We start from the raw sequence: 18,841 nt of genomic DNA, 5'->3' as shown, positions 1-18,841 counted from the left end.
TCAGAATTTCAGGACATGTCTTTCCGCATTGCTGTGTGCTGAGAATCTGGTATTGCACTGTCAATGCACAGTAATACCCATAACCCATTTATTTTGTTGTAATATTTGCAAGTGGTGGGTGCATGATTTCTATGCGATTGTTATTAACATTTTTATCAAATATTACGGTAATATAATACCATTATGATTTTCTCAAACGTTTACATTGTGATGACAAATTCCATCTAATTACTAGAATAAATCAAACTTTATATTTTCCTACTCTACTGTAGGACCATCAACTACATAGAAAACAATCCTCTGTCAGTGTGGCTAATGCATTACTGGACTGTGAAACTCTGCCAGGACAGGTTATTCTTGCTAGTTACTGAGAATGCGACAAGTTGGGACCTGCTTCCTGCGCATTTGTCTCTTATCATGGGAAATTATGTGCTCACCTCACTAACCTCACTCATCTCACATCCCTCATCGTCATAATTTCATGTTCGATGAAGGCTGGGTCTTGAAACCAGTTACGGAGATAGGCTCTCCGTCGTGTCACCAATATGTCTCTGTAAACGAAACAGAGAAAATAAATAATGGAACTGTCAGAAGAAGCTGTCATCTAAAGCTTTGAATTGACATATATAATACTTTATGTATATAGGCATCAGTTGATACCATTTTTCATCACAAATAAAGACAGGCGATCACCTTGACTGTCCCTAAAGATACATATATTAGTGCACATTCGGTACATACTATAATTGATTGTCTGTGATCTCTTCTATCAAAATGTTATCTACAATATCAGTCTGTTAGGGCATAAGTTTAACATGCATACCCTGAATATGATCTCTGAACTCATTTTTTTTTTTTGGGGGGGGGGGCTCAAGGTTGACGTTATACCAGTTTACAGACACCTGTGTTGCCTACTCAGATTAAAATCCCAGTGTTTCCCAGTTTTGTCTTATTTCCACAGGGTAAACTTGGGTTCGCATGTAAAATGGCCAGTAGTGACATGCCTACGAGGAAGACAAAGAGGATCAGTGTGGGGTAGCACGGTTGAGTCAGACTGTGACAGTGTGTGGGGAGAGTCAACAAAAACAATGAGGCACATCGTGCCTTCAGGTCAAAACAAACAAACTCTCAACAAATGTATAACTTCCAGTGAGATTCAGTTTGCTCAAAGGTGCTATATTTGCATCACCATAAGAAAACACTGAAGCTAGACAGCTGGGCTCTAAACTTTCTGTGATACCTGCATATTGATATTTTGTCAGATATTTACAAGAAAGACTGAAATTCAATCAATAGCGGATAATGCCTCAAACCACAGAAAACATAAACGTGCGTTAATGTACACAAACGTAAACAGTCCACTTCTGTGATTCAAACGACAAGCCCCAATGGCTTACCGTGCAACTTTGATTGAATTCTAGCTATATCATCAAATATTGAACCAGTCTCATTCAAATACCTCCAAGACCTCTACTTTCGAAAGCTGCTCATGAGGATTCGGATAACTGTAATTTACTTAACTTGAGGATCAATTCTGAATCAAATGAGATGTTTACGAAGCAGTAAACCAAATGAACAAATGTTGGACTAAATCATCTAACTACAGATGGATTATTCCAGGTGTTATCTAAATATCTTACCCCATGAGAGTATAATATTGTAAGTGAAGCCCAATGCATCTTCAGATCAGAGAATCATTCTTTGAGCATCTTCAGATCAGAGAATCATTCTTTGAGCATCTTCAGATCAGAGAATCATTCTTTGAACAGTTTCCAAATGCGCCTGACACAATCAGACAGAGATATAGTAATGGTATAGAACTATGAGGTTCAATTAGAGTCAGATCCCATCCAAGCTCAGGCACTACTGACCAGAAAATCCAACAATTGATCTTTCACTTAGGATGAAGTATGCACAGAGTTCAATCTGTTTGTATGTATAGGCCATTGTATCATAGACTGTGTACGGACAGTCGTTTTAAGGATGATTCCTTAGCTTCACACCTTCACACATAACTTCCCATTGTATGAGGCCTCAGTGAGTGACAGGTAGAATTATAATGGAAATAATACACTAACTGCTAGTGTTGATGAAATGTAAATAACCAATAATGTGTATCTATGTGCTTTCAGGATGAGAACGCATTGTCAATGCGGGTGTCCTAAACACATTTACATTGCATTATTCATGACAACTGTCAAACATGTCAACTGTCTTTAATATCTAGTGGGTGAAACCATATCCATTGTCTCCTGTTATTTTGAGCATGAATAAAATATGATGTGTTGAACACCTAGCATACTGCTAGCTCCCCTGATAGGAACTGTAAAAAGCCAGCCAAGGTGAGGCTTTATTTTACTGTAAAACAGAGAGTTCAAGAGACCAGGAAACATATGTAAACACATTTACAAGGTAACCCCTGCACAGTAAACATTCCTTGTAGTTCACTTGAAATATTAGGTTTCATGCTTACCACACATCGCCATAAAGCACACGTCTGCACACGCCTACACACGCCTACACACACACACACACACACACACACACACACACACACACACACACACACACACACACACACACACACACACACACACACACACACACACACACACACACACACACACACACACACACACACACACCTACACACACACACACTTTAAATACTTTAGAATCTGCGATTTCTGACAGTTGCATGACCCAAAGTGATATTTACTGTGATCATGGCTCCCAGGAAAGATTTCTGTTTCCCCAAAACAGTCATCTTCACACAAACAAAAACATAAATAAAGCAAATCAATAAGTTACATTACAGATGGAGGTGAATCTCTAATGAATCTCTATATATATACATTATAAATAATTATATCAACATTCGTAGGTTTACTGTGGGCAATCTGACCTTCAGAACCAGATACCTTCTCCTAAACGCGTTCCACAACACCATGCAATGCCATAAAAGTCAGTGAGTCTCGGGGGGAGGAGCCCAGAACAACTACAATACTTCGGAGCTTTCCACCGCTCAAAAGCATGCAAATTCTAAGGCTCAGTATTCCAAAAAGGCTCTACAGTTACACTCACCCTATAGTGGCTGGTAACTTAGCACAGAAGAAGTTAACAGAGAGGACTGACCAGGGAGACTAATAAGGATCTACATGAATCAATTAATTAATCAAAAATAAAGTGGAAAGGCCAACACATCCCAAATTGCTTCGGACGGGTCGCGTCGGGTTGAACACTTTGCAATACCGGATTGTAAACGCCGACAGTCTAATACTAAAAGAAGAGGTGACAAAAGTAAACGTTATTTACACCAGTATGCCTAGCCTATTCTCTAAAGAAGATGCTGTAAAATTTAAATAAACGGTTTGAGGGGACTTTTGATGCCTCGCATCCTTACGTCTCCACATGGATCAATCTCTCTAACCCAAGCATCATTTGGATTAGCCACAGTCTTTCTCACTCTGCACAACGGGTAAGTAGCCTATCATATCATCAGAACGAGAAGTCTCACAATTGTTATAAATTCGTTACGTTCTATAATTAGTTTGTTGACAACCTTTCTTTAGACTGATAGGACATATAGTCACTTTAACTTCCTGCGTCTATCTTGTGTGGTATCCAGGTGTCCGTTCGATATGGCGAGGTTTGATCGGACTAGCTGAGGCTGTGAGCACGCTTTCCTCCAAATAACCTACATATATACATTTGTATTATATTTGTATTTAAACGTCCGGAAGTGTTCTGGCCAAAAGCGCTTGTGTTTTTAGAGATTGCAGTTGGAAAGACAACTTCAATAATTGTTATCCTCCATTTGCAAATTGGATTGTCTGATTCAATAATAATTTAATTTGTGAGGGCAGTTGAATTAGTCGAAATAAAATTGCTAAAGTAACGTTACACCTGGGTCGACAAGACACATTCAGGTATTTTACGCGCACCTGGCGCACCGCCATGCATTAAATTCAGCTGCACGTACTACAAATCTCCAGCAACGCATTGATTTAGCCTACTACAATCAATCGTCCTTGGAACATGGAACATGATTCAGCATATGCTCACCTACACTGTTCCCGAGCGATTTATATTGGTAATAATAGCACACACGAGTCTTACCAGCATACTTGACTCAAAATGTATTTGTGCAGACGTTCTAATTTCAACGTGTTTTGTGTGTAAATCAGGTAAGTTAGGCTACCTCATAACTGGGGGCATTTATAACATCGCTCTAACATGGAAGGTACCTCCATGCAACCAGAATGCAATTACTCAGCTGAGCACTGTAACTGCAGATGAAATATTGTTTGAGAATGTGTCAAATAAAATACACAGGCCTAGGTTTTTACATGTAATTACATTTTAGTCATATGTGTAGAAGAATATAATGCATTGGGAACAGAATAAAATGTGACTATGGATTCCATGTAAGTGCATGGTCTTTGAGCTAAAGGATGACCAAGTTGAGTTGGTCATCACATTTATGCACTCACTGTGCATTGAAATCTAACTTAAAGCATGAAGAAAGTGGTTACAATATATGGTTATTGTGCTAGATTGTATTCCTGCTCAGGTAGGATCATGTAAATTCCCATTTGGACTTATCACCCGTGGACACCCACTAACCGTATTCCTGATTCGGCAAATCATTGAGTATTAATTAAGAACAGGAAGAAAAATCAAACATCAAACGCACACATGCAGACCTTATGAAATGGTTGTAATGGGACACAGAGTGAGTGACCTTTCGTCAGTCTTGAATGATCAAATGTAAATATCATCCGTGGACTGTGGGACTGAGGACCATGGTGACGTCTCTATAGATATATGTGGGAGTAGTGGTTTCCCTGTAGGACAAGCACATCACTTCCAATACACTGGAATGGGGAACTGTCCTTCCATGAATTGGCCTGGGAACATTGCGCAGAGGTCCTCCACCGGGTGCATTTTCATGCACTGCACAATATCGTGTGCAGAAGCTCCTAATTTGCTCTCATGGCTTTTGAGTTGAGTTTCTCTCTGCCTTGCCTCCCTTAGAGTCCTTCAGCCATGAGCGTGGCATCCGGTGTGCAGCAGTAACAACCCCTAGTCTAGCCTCCAGTCTGCTGGCTAATCTACTTCTGTACAGAGACACTGTGGTCCTTAGCTTTCAACACTATGGCTCCATAATATAACTAAATAAGCAATTAGAGGTCATATTGCAAATGGTGAACATACACTGAGTATGCCAAACATTAGGAACACCTTCCTAATACTGAGTTGTGCCCCCCCTTTGCCCTTAGAACCGCCTCATTTCATTGGGGGCATAGAGTCTACAAGGTGTCGAAAGCGTTCCACTGGGATGCTCCAATGCTTGGCACCTACTACCATACCTGTTCAAAGGCACTTAAATATGTTGTCATGCCCATTCACCCTCTGGATGGCACATATACACAATCCATGTCTCAATTGTCTCTAGTCTTAAAACTCCTTCTTTAACCTGTCTTCTCCCCTTCATCTACACTGAATAAAGTGGATTTAACAAGTGACCGGTCAGTCGAAGTCTTCGTCTGGTCAGTCTATGTCATGGAAAGAGCAAGTGTCCTTAATGCTTTGTCCACTCAGTGTGTATGTCAATACACAAATGCCAATACCATACACCATGCAGAAATACATAATCATAAACTAACAGCACTTATCTATCCAGAGGGGTCATTTGAATCATGGTGTTGATTTGAAACTGGCAAGGTGGTGTATGTGACTTAAATGTCATGTTTACGTTGTACAAAGTGATTATACTGAAATCACAGCCTTTTGTTTTGGGTTTAAGTGTTCTAATCTTGGCTTGTGTAATGGATCTACACAGATTAAAAGGATACCAACGACTATGCTGCGTTAGGATATTTCAACATCACGTCATTTTGGATGATGCTTCTGTAGAAAACCAAATTTGTTGAGACTTTTACTGTCCCTACTTTGTGTGGTGGGGAAAGATAGTCACTTGTCAAAGTTATTTATCATGAGTCATTTAAAGTTGACTAGTTTTACAAGATCTCCCAGGTTTGGGCATGTCTGTGGTTTTGGTCATGCAGTTCAATGCTATTATGGAAGATCTTCTTCCCTTTTACCTTGATGACTTGAGTGAAGACAACTCCTTAAACAAATCACGGGCCCTATATAACCCAATGACTGCTTCTGTCAGTGTGTGTGATATTCTCAAATGGCGTCCTCCAAAGTCTCCTTTAAAACAGAATAATAATACATTTCTGGTCTAACTAGGGAGTACGGGAGGGGTCTTCCTTTGGTCCAGATTCTGCTGCGTTTTACATTACTGCAGAGCCAAGTGCCTTGATTGTGACAATGTTTCGCACGTCTGCAGATGTCTGTCTTGCTAAACATATTTAAAGTCACTTGGTACATCTGACTGATAATCCTTGTGGGAAAACAATTGCACCAAATTAGTTAAAACGGACCTTTTGAAATGCACGCCTGCTAAAATCGTCTTTATCAGGGGAATTGGTGTCGTGCTGCTATTATTAGCATATCACGCATATGCTCGCTATCAACGAGGTGGGGCAAACCAGCCGAGCACACTGTTTGTGCTGCATTGTTTATTGTGGCAAGCCCTGTGCACGGTGGCGTTTATCGATCAGGCACCAATTATAGCTATCTCATCGGGGGATCAGCTGTGTGTGTGTGTGTGTGTGTGTGTGTGTGTGTGTGTGTGTGTGTGTGTGTGTGTGTGTGTGCCGCAAGATTGACCACCTGAGTGGAGCTGGGGTTTGCAGCATCATGGACGCCTGCTATCACTCAGCTGCAGTGTGTCCTCCGTTATCAATGCTGTGGGGGGGGGGGGGGGGGGGCATCAGTGTTTGGTTGTATAATGGATGACATTGCTTTGGAAGACCACCTGCTCTGGAAGAAATGCCAAAATGTGGAATATATTGGGTATATTTCTGTGAAAGTCAAAGCCTCTGTTCATAGTGATTAAGACAAATCTTGGCCATTCAATTATTATGTAAAATATGTAAAAATAGAAGCCTTTCATAACCACCCATAATTATACACTGTACAAAACAGTAGGAACACCTTCCTAATATTGAGTTGCTGTAACGGCTCTCTTCTATTTCCTCCTCTGACGAAGAGGTAGAACAAGGATCGGACCAAAATGCAGCGTGATGATGATTCATGATATTTTAATGAAGGAAAAACTATACATACAGAAACTACAAAAATAACGAAAACCGAAACAGCCCTTTCTGGTGCAAACACAAAGACAGGAACAATCACCCACGAAACACTCACAGAATATGGCTGCCTAAATATGGCTCCCAATCAGAGACAACGATAATCACCTGACTCTGATTGAGAACCGCCTCAGGCAGCCATAGACTACGTAGACACCCCACAAACTCCTAAGACAAAAACACACCACAATAACCCATATCACACCCTGGCCTGACCAAACAAATAAAGAAAACACAAAATACTAAGACCAAGGCGTGACAGTTGCACACTCTTTTGCCCTCAGAACAGCCTCAATTCGTTGGGGCATAGACTCTACAAGATGTTGAAAGCGTTCCACAGGGATCCTGGCCCTTGTTGATTCCAATACTTCCCACAGTTGTCATGTTGGCTGGATATCCTTTGGGAGGTGTACTATTCTTGATACACACGGGGAGCTGTTGAGCATGAAAAACCCAGCAGCGCTGCAGTTCTTGACACACTCAAATCGGTGCGCCTGGCACCTACTACCATATGCGGTCCAAAGGCACTCCACAATCCATGTCTCAATTGTCTCAAGGGTTAAACATCCTTCTTTAACCTGTCTCTTCCCCTTCATCTACACTGATTTTAAAGTGGATTTAACAGATGACATCAATAAGGGATCATAGCTTTCACCTGGTCAGGCTGTCATGGAAAGAGCATGTTTTGTAGTGGTAGCAGTAGAAGTAGTGGTAGCGGTAGAAGTAGTGGTAGCAGTAGAAGTAACAGTGGAAGTAGCGGTAGTGGTAGCCATAGAAGTAGCGGTAGCGTTTGTATCCTGCGTCTACAATGCTTATAGGCAGAAAAGAGCAGCTATAATGAGATAATGATTAATGCTTTAGCATGTATGTCATTCCCCTTTACCGAGGATGAGTCTTCAAGGCTATATCAGTGCCATGTAAACTGCTCTGCTCGGGCAGAGGAGAAGTATTAGGAGCATCAGTCACCGCAAATCAATTTAAATGGACAAACAATGGTCTCAAATGGCAATAGCTGTATTTCCCAAAAGCTATGACTTAATAACAGGGTTGATGTACTACAATGTGAATATTCCACACCACTGTGACATTTACATTCGAGTCATTTAGCAGACACACTTATCTACATCGACTTACAGGGGCAATTGGGGTTAAGTGCCTTGCTCAACGACACTCTGACAGATTTTTCACCCAGTCAGCTCAGGTATTCGAACCAACTACCTTCTGGTTACTGGCCCAACACCCTTAACCGCTAGGCTACCTGCTGCAGTTGTGTTAAAACACAATCAGTGATGCAGGATAAGGGTGCTATGGAATCATCAAGCGGGAACCCCATTTTGGCGCGAGCACTCTGTCTAACAGATTGCACTTGAGAGCAATGGGAAGTACATGGAACAAACGGTGTGAATGACCTATTTGTCTGGCGATATATGGACAAGGATCATTGTGTATATTACAAGGGCTGCAGGGGACGAGTGATACACGTTTTATTTCCAAGGTTTTCCGCTCTTTTTCCTTCGTTCAGAGTGCACTATTTTCCCAGTACATTTTTTTTATGACCTCCCACTAGCACAGTAACTGTTTGCTGATGAGTTGGCCTTGCTTACATGCATGAGAAGGCATTTATAAGGCTTCACTGGCCTCCAATGGATCTGTGTAGTTGCTTCACCACAAGCTACACACATTTGATTCTGAAAATAGATGTGGGGCTGTTTTTTTCCACTCTCCTGACCCTGTTGTCATCCATTGTATAATACACCCACTTTTCAATAGTATGTATACATTTTATTTTTTATTTTGTAATTTTTTTCTACCCCCCCCCCCATCCACAAGGCATTTAGTGATAAGGCATTTAGTGATAAGGCATTTAGTGATGAAGCATTGTCTTTGATCAGTGTATTTTTTTATTTATTCCACCAATGCAGTGCAGCGCTGTCATCCAACAGTGAGGCCTGTCATCCCGCACAATACACCCAACCTACAGTATCAAGCTAGTTCGGCATCTAGGGAGAATCAATGAAATCGCATCGCTTCGTGTGATGATCACACATTGCTGTGTGAAAGATTTCGAAAAGGAAAATCGCGTGGGTGAGAAAATACATGTTTGCTCATTTGAGGAAAACAAATATTTTATTGACGCTGGCTCTTCTTGGGCTAAAAACATGGATCAAATCTATTCTAGGCCATACCCAAGTGTATTATTTAAACATATGAAGTTTTCTACATTACCTTGTATATGAGGTATTGTGGCCATGTAAACAAGATTCCAATGTTCACTAGGCCATGCATGTTTTAAAGAATATGAATTCCTCACATTCCTTCAAAGATAACTGTATGCTCCCTTCATGCTTATGATACATCAATGCATAATTCATTTAACGTTGATTGTGTATTCAGTTTCAACTTCATTTTCGATACTGTGAGAATTGCATTGATCTTATGATCCAGGATTAAAAGTATATATGTACAGTTCGGAAAGAATGGGTCCATGTATTTCTATAATAGGAGCCCATGCTTTATTGTCTGTCTAAAGGGACTGATAATCTAATCAAAGTAGTTAAGATACTTCTAGCAAAAAATATGTAAAGAAATGCTTGTGATTTATTGACTTAATCCATGTTTTTGTTGTTTTTCAAGTCCATTACATGTTGGTAACATCTTTCTCTTCCCTCCCTCCCGTCCTTCTTCTTTATGCTTTGCAGATACAACGGACAGAAAATGCTACCCCGCATCCTTTTCCTTTGCTCATGTTTCTCTGCTGCTTGTTTCCAAGACATCCGCCCCTCCAAGGTATTTCTGAGTGAATCCTGTGACTCATTGTGTACTTGTGAAGAAAAAGATGGCATCCTGTATCTTAACTGTGAGGAGAGAAATATCAGCAAGATCTCCCAAATCAAAGTGCCGTCAGCTCTACCTTTCCACCTCAATCTGTACAAAAACGACTTGGTGGAGTTGAATGCAGGAGACTTGGAAGGTTTAAAGAATGCCGTTTCACTTCATCTCGGGGCTAATAGCATACAAGAGCTTGAACCTGGCGTCTTTAGTGCACTGGGCTCCTTGAAGAAGCTCCACATCAACAGTAATTTCCTGGTCACGTTGAAGGAAGACACTTTTCACGGCTTGGTAAATTTGGAGTTTCTCCAGGCGGACACAAACTTCATCCGTGTTGTCGAGCCGGGGGCATTCAGCAAACTCATCCGCCTCAAAGTTCTGATCCTCAACGACAACGCCATCGGGTTTCTTCCCAGCAATATTTTCCGGTTTGTTCCGCTCACCCACTTGGACCTGCGGGGGAACCAGTTACAAACCCTGCCTTACGTTGGCTTCCTGGAGCACATTGGGCGGATCATGGAGCTTCTTCTGGAGGACAACGACTGGATGTGCGATTGTGAGATCCTTCACCTGAAGATCTGGATGGAGAACATGCGGGCCCAGTCGGCCATTGGGGAGGTGGTCTGCAGCAGCCCCCACCACCTCAGGGGCACCATCCTGGCCAAAATCAAACGGGATGTTCTCTGCCCCTCTCACGCTGATATCAACTTAGAGGAGCCTTCCAAATCACTGGACATGGTGGTCACTCCGTCTTCCAAAGTGGCAGAGATTCCAAAGTTAGAGGATGTCGTAAAGATTCCGACACCTTCTTATGTTCCAGGGAGTCCTTGTGTGGAGCACTGTTCTTGTCACAATCACCCTGTGGCTGGTTTTTTAATGCATTGTCAGGATAGAGGGATTCAACGGATTTCAGATATTGGAATACATGAGCAAAGCCCTACCAAGCTGGTGCTCACAGGAAACATGATTCAGAGACTGTTGAAATATGACTTTGTCACATATGACAGTTTAGAGTTATTGAATTTAGCCAACAATCGAATTGATTACATTGACAATGAAACTTTTCTCAGCTTAAGCAATTTGAAAAAACTTTATCTCAACGGCAACAGAATTGAAACTCTTTCCGCGACTATGTTCGTTGGACTTCACAACCTTGAATACCTATATTTGGAATATAACATTATCAAAGAAATTGTTCCAGGAGCTTTTAATCCTTTGCCAAATCTCAAACTCTTGTCTTTGAATAACAATCTGCTGACTAGTCTCCCATTGCAGATATTTCGCAACGTTCCCCTCACCAAACTGAACCTGAGGAAAAATCTGCTCATGCACCTGCCTGTAAGCAACGTGCTGGACCAGCTTGACTCTTTAGAGCAGATTTATTTAGAGGACAACCCCTGGGACTGCAGCTGTGACTTAATCAGTCTCAAACAGTGGGTTGAGAAGCTGAGGAAGGACACAGTCGTAGGTTCCATTTTGTGTCACACACCGAGAAAAGTGGAGAAGGCTGAGCTGAGGGCCCTTAGAAACGAGTTGCTGTGCCGCGGCCTAGTGACCTTCTCCTTTCCCACGGATGAGGACGAGACAACCACAGTGGCGACTGACGGCTCTAGGAGCGGTTTCTTCAGCTCAATCATGGACTCAGTTCCGCTCTCCGTTCTGATCCTTAGCTTGCTCGTCATCTTCCTCATGGTCATCTTCTGTTCAGCAGGGATTGTGGCATTCCTCGTGCACAGACGGCGAAGGAGGGTGAAGAAGAAACAGGCGGAGGAGCAGCCGCGGGAGAGCAGCAGCCCCATCCACCTGCAATACAGTATGTACGGCCAGAAAACCACCCACCACACACTGGGGCAGAGGACCGGAAGCACCGTGTACGACGAGCGCTCACACAGCCCCATCGTCCAGATCTGCCGCAACCCCACCTACTGCACTCAGCATAAAGAATATGAGTCCGACCTCAATGAACTGGACGAACCAAAGCACATCTGTCGTAGCATCATGGAGACAGAGAATACCTCCCCTCTCACAGGCTCTAATTTGAAGTTCAGAGCTGTGACGTCAGACTGCCCAACTGAGTTCGTAACACTCGGCGATGCGAGCTCCCTCTATAAAAACATACTAGAGAGGGAGAGGGTTAGGGAGCTGCAGCAGCTCGGAATTACTGAATACCTCAGGAAAAACATGTCCCAGCTACAACCAACGGTAGAGATGCAGGTTCCAGGACACCACGAGGAACTGAAATTAATGGAGACTATTATGTTGTCGAGACCGAGGAAGGTCATGGTGGAACAAACGAAAAATGAGTACTTTGAACTCAAAGCTAACCTACACACCGAGCCAGATTATTTGGAGGTTCTGGAGCATCAAACTGCATTTAACTGATATAAAAAGACAATTAATGGTTTTATATTCAACTCCATAAGTGCCTTGTCCAAAACTGCCATCTTATATTTTCAGTCGAAGACTTACATATCCCACAGCGGTCTTGGACATACAAGTCATTTGTAGCACAGAATGTAATGTATATTTGGCAATTCCTTTGTTTTATTTTCCAATACAGTGCCTTGCAAAAGTATTCATCCCCCTTGGTGTTTTTATTATATTTTGTTGCATTACAACCTGTAATTTAAATAGATTTGAATTTGGATTTCATGTAATGGACATACACAAAATAGTCCAAATTGGTGAAGTGAATTTTTTTAAAGAACTTGTTTCATAAAATTCAAAAAAAGAGAGAACGGAAAAGTGGTGCGTGCACATGAATTCACTCCCTTTGCTATGAAGCCCCTAAATAATATCTGGTGCAGCCAATTACTTTCAGAAGTCACATAATTAGTTAGATTGCACACAGGTGGACTTTATTTAAGTGTCACATGATCTCAGTGTATATACACTGGTTTAAGGGGAAACATTTAAATGTCTTGGAATGGCCTAGTAAAGACTTAAAGGCCTAGTAAAGATTGCTATACACCAGCGGAACCCATCCAACCTGAAGGAGCTGGAGCAGTTTTGCCTTGAAGAATGAGCAAAAATCCCAGTGGCTAGATGTGCCAAGCTTATAGAGATATACCCCAAGAGACTTGCAGCTGTAATTGCCGCAAAAGGTGGATCTGCAAAGTATTGACTTTGGGGGGGTGAATAGTTATGCACGCTCAATTGTTCTGTTTTTCTTTGTCTTATTTCTTGTTTGTTTCGCAAGAAAAAAATATTTAGTATCTTCAAAGTGGTAGTAGGCATGTTGTGTAAATCAAATGATACAAATCCCCCACCCACCCCCCCAAAAGAATCCATTTTATTTCCAGGTTGTAAGGCAACAAAATTGAAAAATGTTAAGGGGAGTGAATACTTTCGCAAGCCACTGTAGACAGACGGCACTTGAAGTTGCTGATATAACAGATATCGTTCCCAAATGTAATTATCGGGAAGGCAAATAAGTACGGCAGGGGTAAGTTTTCGTTACCAGTTTAGCTTAGATCTTTGGCAGGCCTCATTGTTTTCCACAAATTCTGTCAGGCTGTTTCAATCATATGCCATAATCGGCATGCTCAAAATGCCGTAGACTCAACAAAATGCCAACATGTATTCTGAGTCGCAATGATGGAGTGCACATTAGTGCTGTCGTTCATTAGATTTAGCCCTTGCATTATTTCAATACCACATTTTGTATTCCAACCAGTGGGAACGTGTTTATACAAATCCATTTTCCCTAAACTTAGCACTTAAAAGTCCCAGTACATATATAAATCATATCTTGCATCTGTACAGAAGAAATGCATTGCACTAATCAAATGCCATTTAAAAAGATGGTGCATGACAATCGACTTACTTTTCAACAGCAATTTCTGTTTATCATTGTTCCTTTCCTGCTACTGAAGGGTACAGAACTACTGATGTGTATACGAACCTTTTTGTATGAGTGTCATTTTTACAAATCACAACTGACCAGTTTCTCTCGGCATGATAAATGTTCAGGATATGTGCGTTCACTTTATTATTCTGATCGAGTAAGCAACCCTGTTCAACGCTGAAAATGTTTTATGTAAACTTTATTTTATACCAATGTAGATAAATATTATTTATTCTGTAATTTTTGTATATATGTCACACATTCTATGTTATTTTGTGCCTTCAGTGTTGTGCAGGTGAACATGTATTAAATGTAAATAAAGAATTTCAATACTGCAAACTTTGAACAATCAAGATTCAATACAATAGGTAAGCTCTTCAGTCCTCTAAACAGATTGCTTGCAGGTATATTGCAAAGCCTGTTGCAAAAAAAAACTACATTATGTCATGAGTTTAGCATAAAAGTGACCAAACATCTAATATTATAGCACATTATGTGCTCAACAGGGGAGTGGGTGAAATCATGATGCTATCCTGCACAGAGGGCACTTAAGATAGTAACGACATTACATTGTTATTCACACTCTTATGCATGTCGCCAATGCTGCTGCATGTTCTGCATACAGCACAGCATTATATACCATCTGTGTGCTTGTTTGAATAAATCAAGCTGATAGGTAAGTTCATCCTGGTCATTTTACTCTAAGTAGAATTTCAAATGAATTGCTATATATATCCACACAGACGCACACGCCGAAAATCTCTTTCGTGTCAAATCCATGCTCAAGCCTGGCTTCCCTCATCGCCCAATATGGCATGTCAAGTCTTTCCAGTTCTCTGCCTTGCAAACACAAGTCTCATTTCCCCCTTGCATTATTGGACCCCCTTCTGAGATTGCTTATCCACAGTGCTTAATTACTGCACAACAATGGGGTATAGCAAATCCCCTCTGCACTGCTCTACACGACTTCCATTTCCATCCTAGCTGGTGATTTAGTAGGCTGTTCTGGTGCTTCCATTATACATCATAATTGACAGAACTAAAACTGCTCACACGCCCCCCCCCCCCCCCGGTGAACTGGGTTTGGAATACGGACACAGCGATAAGGCTTGGGATTTTCTCCTTTGAGAATTAAGGGAAATGTGCTCCGGTAGGTCTTTCTCTGTGACGTTTACCAAAGTGCAAAACAATGTTCCTTTGGGGGGGAAATGTTTTCAGTATTTTGTGCTCATGAAACCCTTGTGGGTGTTAATATTTCAGCAACGGAAGTCGAAGTTAAGAAGTCAACTGCTCAACATACAGAGTGCTGACGGGAGTAGAAAAAGTTCATTTTATGTCAACATTGGAGTAGAGATAAAATGTGTATGCAGTGATTGTCTAACTGGCTCCACCTTCAGTCTATATGAAATTAATCCAGCCCAATGCCTATTATGGATGACTAAGCATGAGGGCAAGGGGCTATTCGTGGGAAATTCTAAACATGTGCAGGTATATTCTTTCCAGATGCTACATTTTGGTGCAAACAGGCATGTACAGTAGACATTCCCAGCCCTACCATTTTTCACACTACATTATACATGAAATACAAACCACGATATGTGTGGTGAAAAATAATATCAAAACAAATATTTTCTATGGGCGGAGACCACAGCACACAATGTTTATTTAGTAGCTCAAACTTCAAACCTGTTATTTGAAGAGACCTTGGCCGACTTGAAACCTCTAGTTCAGCTACTGACGTGCCGACAGTTCGGTCTTTGGAGGACGTAACAAAATATACATACTTTCGGGCACTGCCACTGACAGCCGGAACTGCAACAAAAGCTGACGGTAATATTGGAACACACACAAGACGTGGGCCTCTACCGTAAAATCAATCTTACATTACATTTCTTCTCATCTAGAAATCAACTATTGTACCCCGAGTCAAAAGTGTCAGTGCTGAATATCTTACCCCTCTCCTTTATACTCAAAGGTACATTTTATTTCAGTAATAGACCTACTTGTACAGCTAGCTAAAGTCAATCATATGAGCCATACATAGTGGGATGTGAAATTGCCAACTCATTTGCTAATAGCTACTTTTCAGACAATCTACAGTGGATCTCTGGACAGTAGACTTTGTAAAGTAAGTGGCTAATGTCTTGTCTTTACCATTTTCTTTTACAGAATGCCCTCTGCCCTGCTGTTTTGAGCAGTACACTGGTGCCTATAGTTCCACCACGACCCAGCTGAGAGTTACAGTATTTGTACCGTATCACTGCTTTCAGTGGTGTAGAGAAGCTAGACTCATGACCCCAAATGTAACTGTGAATTATGAATATTTCGTCTGTTGGTTTGGACAAGAGCACTCTACCAGAAATGGTCTAGTTGGATTATGTAAACCTTTGAAAGGAAGGCACCAGGGTCACTGCTGTTTATATACTCCTACTTAACAAAGTTATCAGAACATCAACGTTTCACATCCAGTCACAAAACAGACAACTGAATTTGAACCCTGGTAATATAAGTGTATATACAGCCATTTTAGAGGTTCGTTTGTAGGTGATGTCACCTCATTATTTGTAGAACGCGCCGACCTTGCACCGCAGTAAACATTCTGAAAAAGCTCTATTTAACCACTCTAAAGAGTCAGTCGATACGATACACTTTTTATGCTTGAATTCATCCATTGAAGTGAATTCCACAGAGGTTTCATTAGAACACATTATTGATTTTCATCTTGCCCATGAATGGTTCAGGCTATCAACAGCCCCTTATACAGTAAGCTAATGAATCCATAGCCTTTAGTGAAGCTAAATGCATACATGCATTCATCGTCTAATGTACGCCGCCACAGGGAACCTTCATCAATATATACTGATTAACTTCACACGGGTTCCTTAAACTAGAGGAGTAGCTAACGTTAGCTAGATATAGATTAGCTTACACAAAGCATAAATCCATAGAAATGTTGGAAATATGAATAGAAAGCTATTTTCAGTACCCCCTCCCCACACACACACACCCTGCATATGACATTCACATATTTGTAGGAGCCCTTGCAGCTACTGATATGGCTGAAACGATGCACACGTATCACATATTGTCTTGTTAACATGAGGTTCATATACTACAGCCCTGCATGCTCAAAGCTTCCATGACCCACATGAAACATCTCTCTCCACATTGTAAACTGTGAAAAAAAGACTAATACATTAACCGAGCATACTATTGTGAGGCCGTGAGGACTGACTCTAGTGTTCGGCCCTGCGCGTGCTACAATGTTCTGCATGTTCAACTTAATGTGCATTCGTGTACGACATGCCTGCCCATGAGGAGACAGAAGTCACATTGCTGAAGTCACACCCATGCCCTATGCTCCGAAACGAGACATTCCTCATAAGATGATCGAACAGTGAAACTATGACATTGCCCACAGTGTTTCTAATAATATTACAAGAGTAATGATCCACTTATAGATGAGGTCTGGATTTGGATTTTTTCAAGTGATCACTGATGCTCTTTCACGGCTGAGACTGGAGAGTGTAAAGCACCCTTTCTTGTACCCGACCGATGATGCAATTAAATGTTTAATGGTTTGCCAACATATTACTATCTGTGCTCGCTCCCAGCTGTCTCATTCACAAGCCACAGTCACGCACAGCACAAAGAGGCGGTGTGCATGTCTCTCTCTCTTCCTCTCTCTCACTCTTCCCCTCTCTCTTTCTCTTTCTTCCTTCCTTCTCTTTCTTTCTCTCTCTCTCTTTCTTTCTCTCTCTTTCTCTCTTTCTCTCTTTCTCTCTCTCTCTCAATCCATTTTTTGGGGGTGTGGATGTTGAGGCTTTCTGTATGGGGAATGCTCATAGCTCTGCAGTAATGTTCTGGCAAACATGCCTTAGATCTTGTCTGTGTTCCATCACTTTTGAGGAATACGTTTTTCCAATATTTCCAATAGACTATCATGTAGTATTGGCCTGCAGCAACCTGAAGCAGGATTGTACATGTATCTTCTCTTTTAAAACAGCTAACCCTGATAAATGTATGTAGTTCGCAGATGTAGATTATTGCTTTGCTTTTTTAGTAAACCTATGCAAAGCTAAAGGTTGAAGCCATTCGAGTAATATCTGATCCAATGTAACGTACTGTGTGGCCTTCGTTTGTCTTACCTTCAACAATAACATGTTGGGTCCTTCTTCGTGTGTATTTTTGTTCTGACAAAAAGGAGGTGACATTTTGGTGAGGCGTTCGTGACTCATCCCAGATGTTCCAGCTCGTAATCACCATTGTCACTCGCATCCGTGTTGCCGGATGCTAAACTGTACATTTTCCTTGAAACATTTTTCACTTATCTATTTCTACATCTTGCTATAGCTTAATACTTGTGTTGTTGTTTTATTTTATTTTTGTATGTATTTTATATTACAATAGTTACGTAATTATACACCTTTTCCCTTCAAATGTAACTACATTATGATAATTCAAACATCCTATGTGATGTGTCTGAATCTGGAACAACTACTACTGTGTTTTCGCCATTCCGTTTTGTTGGCATGCTGATAGGCATTTTATAATGAGCAGCCCTCAGGTCCGCAATGGTACTCTGGCTGACATCATATGGATTCTGTGCATTTCACATATCATTTGCTAGATTAGCAAGCAACTGGGGTTGGGGTTGTATGTCAGTTGTGCTGCCACATTCATACTGGCTGGAAAGCTAGAATCCTCATTATATCACAGTACTATCTCAGTTATTCGTTTTAGTCCATCATATTTGTTACTCCCTGTATAAGTTCAAAGTGAATGTCTCTTTGAGCGTATGTAGCTTTAAGCATCAAGGGTCCCAGCTATACGCAGTACTTCTGACATCACAAGTCACAACAATGAAGTCAGCCCTCACTTGTTTAGAGACCCCCAGATTTCACTAACAGTTTAATGTACTCTCTCTTGACAGAGACAG

At 41.2% G+C, this 18,841-nt stretch overlaps 1 protein-coding gene across 1 annotated transcript; it reads left to right on the top strand.

Annotated features, from left to right (window-relative positions):
- Positions 1-3,008: 3,008 nt before the first annotated feature.
- On the top strand, positions 3,009-12,995 carry LOC124008382 (SLIT and NTRK-like protein 6). Its single transcript, XM_046319626.1, has 2 exons — positions 3,009-3,478; positions 9,926-12,995. Exons 1-2 carry the CDS (start codon positions 3,387-3,389, stop codon positions 12,435-12,437), a joined length of 2,604 nt encoding a protein of 867 aa, XP_046175582.1. The 5' UTR covers positions 3,009-3,386; the 3' UTR covers positions 12,438-12,995.
- Positions 12,996-18,841: the final 5,846 nt, after the last annotated feature.

This window comes from Oncorhynchus gorbuscha, linkage group LG21, assembly GCF_021184085.1.
Source record: "Oncorhynchus gorbuscha isolate QuinsamMale2020 ecotype Even-year linkage group LG21, OgorEven_v1.0, whole genome shotgun sequence".
NCBI lineage: Eukaryota > Metazoa > Chordata > Actinopteri > Salmoniformes > Salmonidae > Oncorhynchus > Oncorhynchus gorbuscha.
The sequence above is the reverse complement of the archived record's forward strand: the minus strand, read 5'-3'. Positions and strand labels throughout refer to the sequence as shown.

Excerpts from the sequence above, each read along its gene's own strand:
- LOC124008382 (XM_046319626.1), top strand. The coding sequence starts at position 3,387 with ATGCCTCGCATCCTTACGTCTCCACATGGATCAATCTCTCTAACCCAA. Across the intron at positions 3,479-9,925 it reads TTTCTCACTCTGCACAACGG|ATACAACGGACAGAAAATGC; the intron begins GTAAGTAGCCTA and ends TATGCTTTGCAG.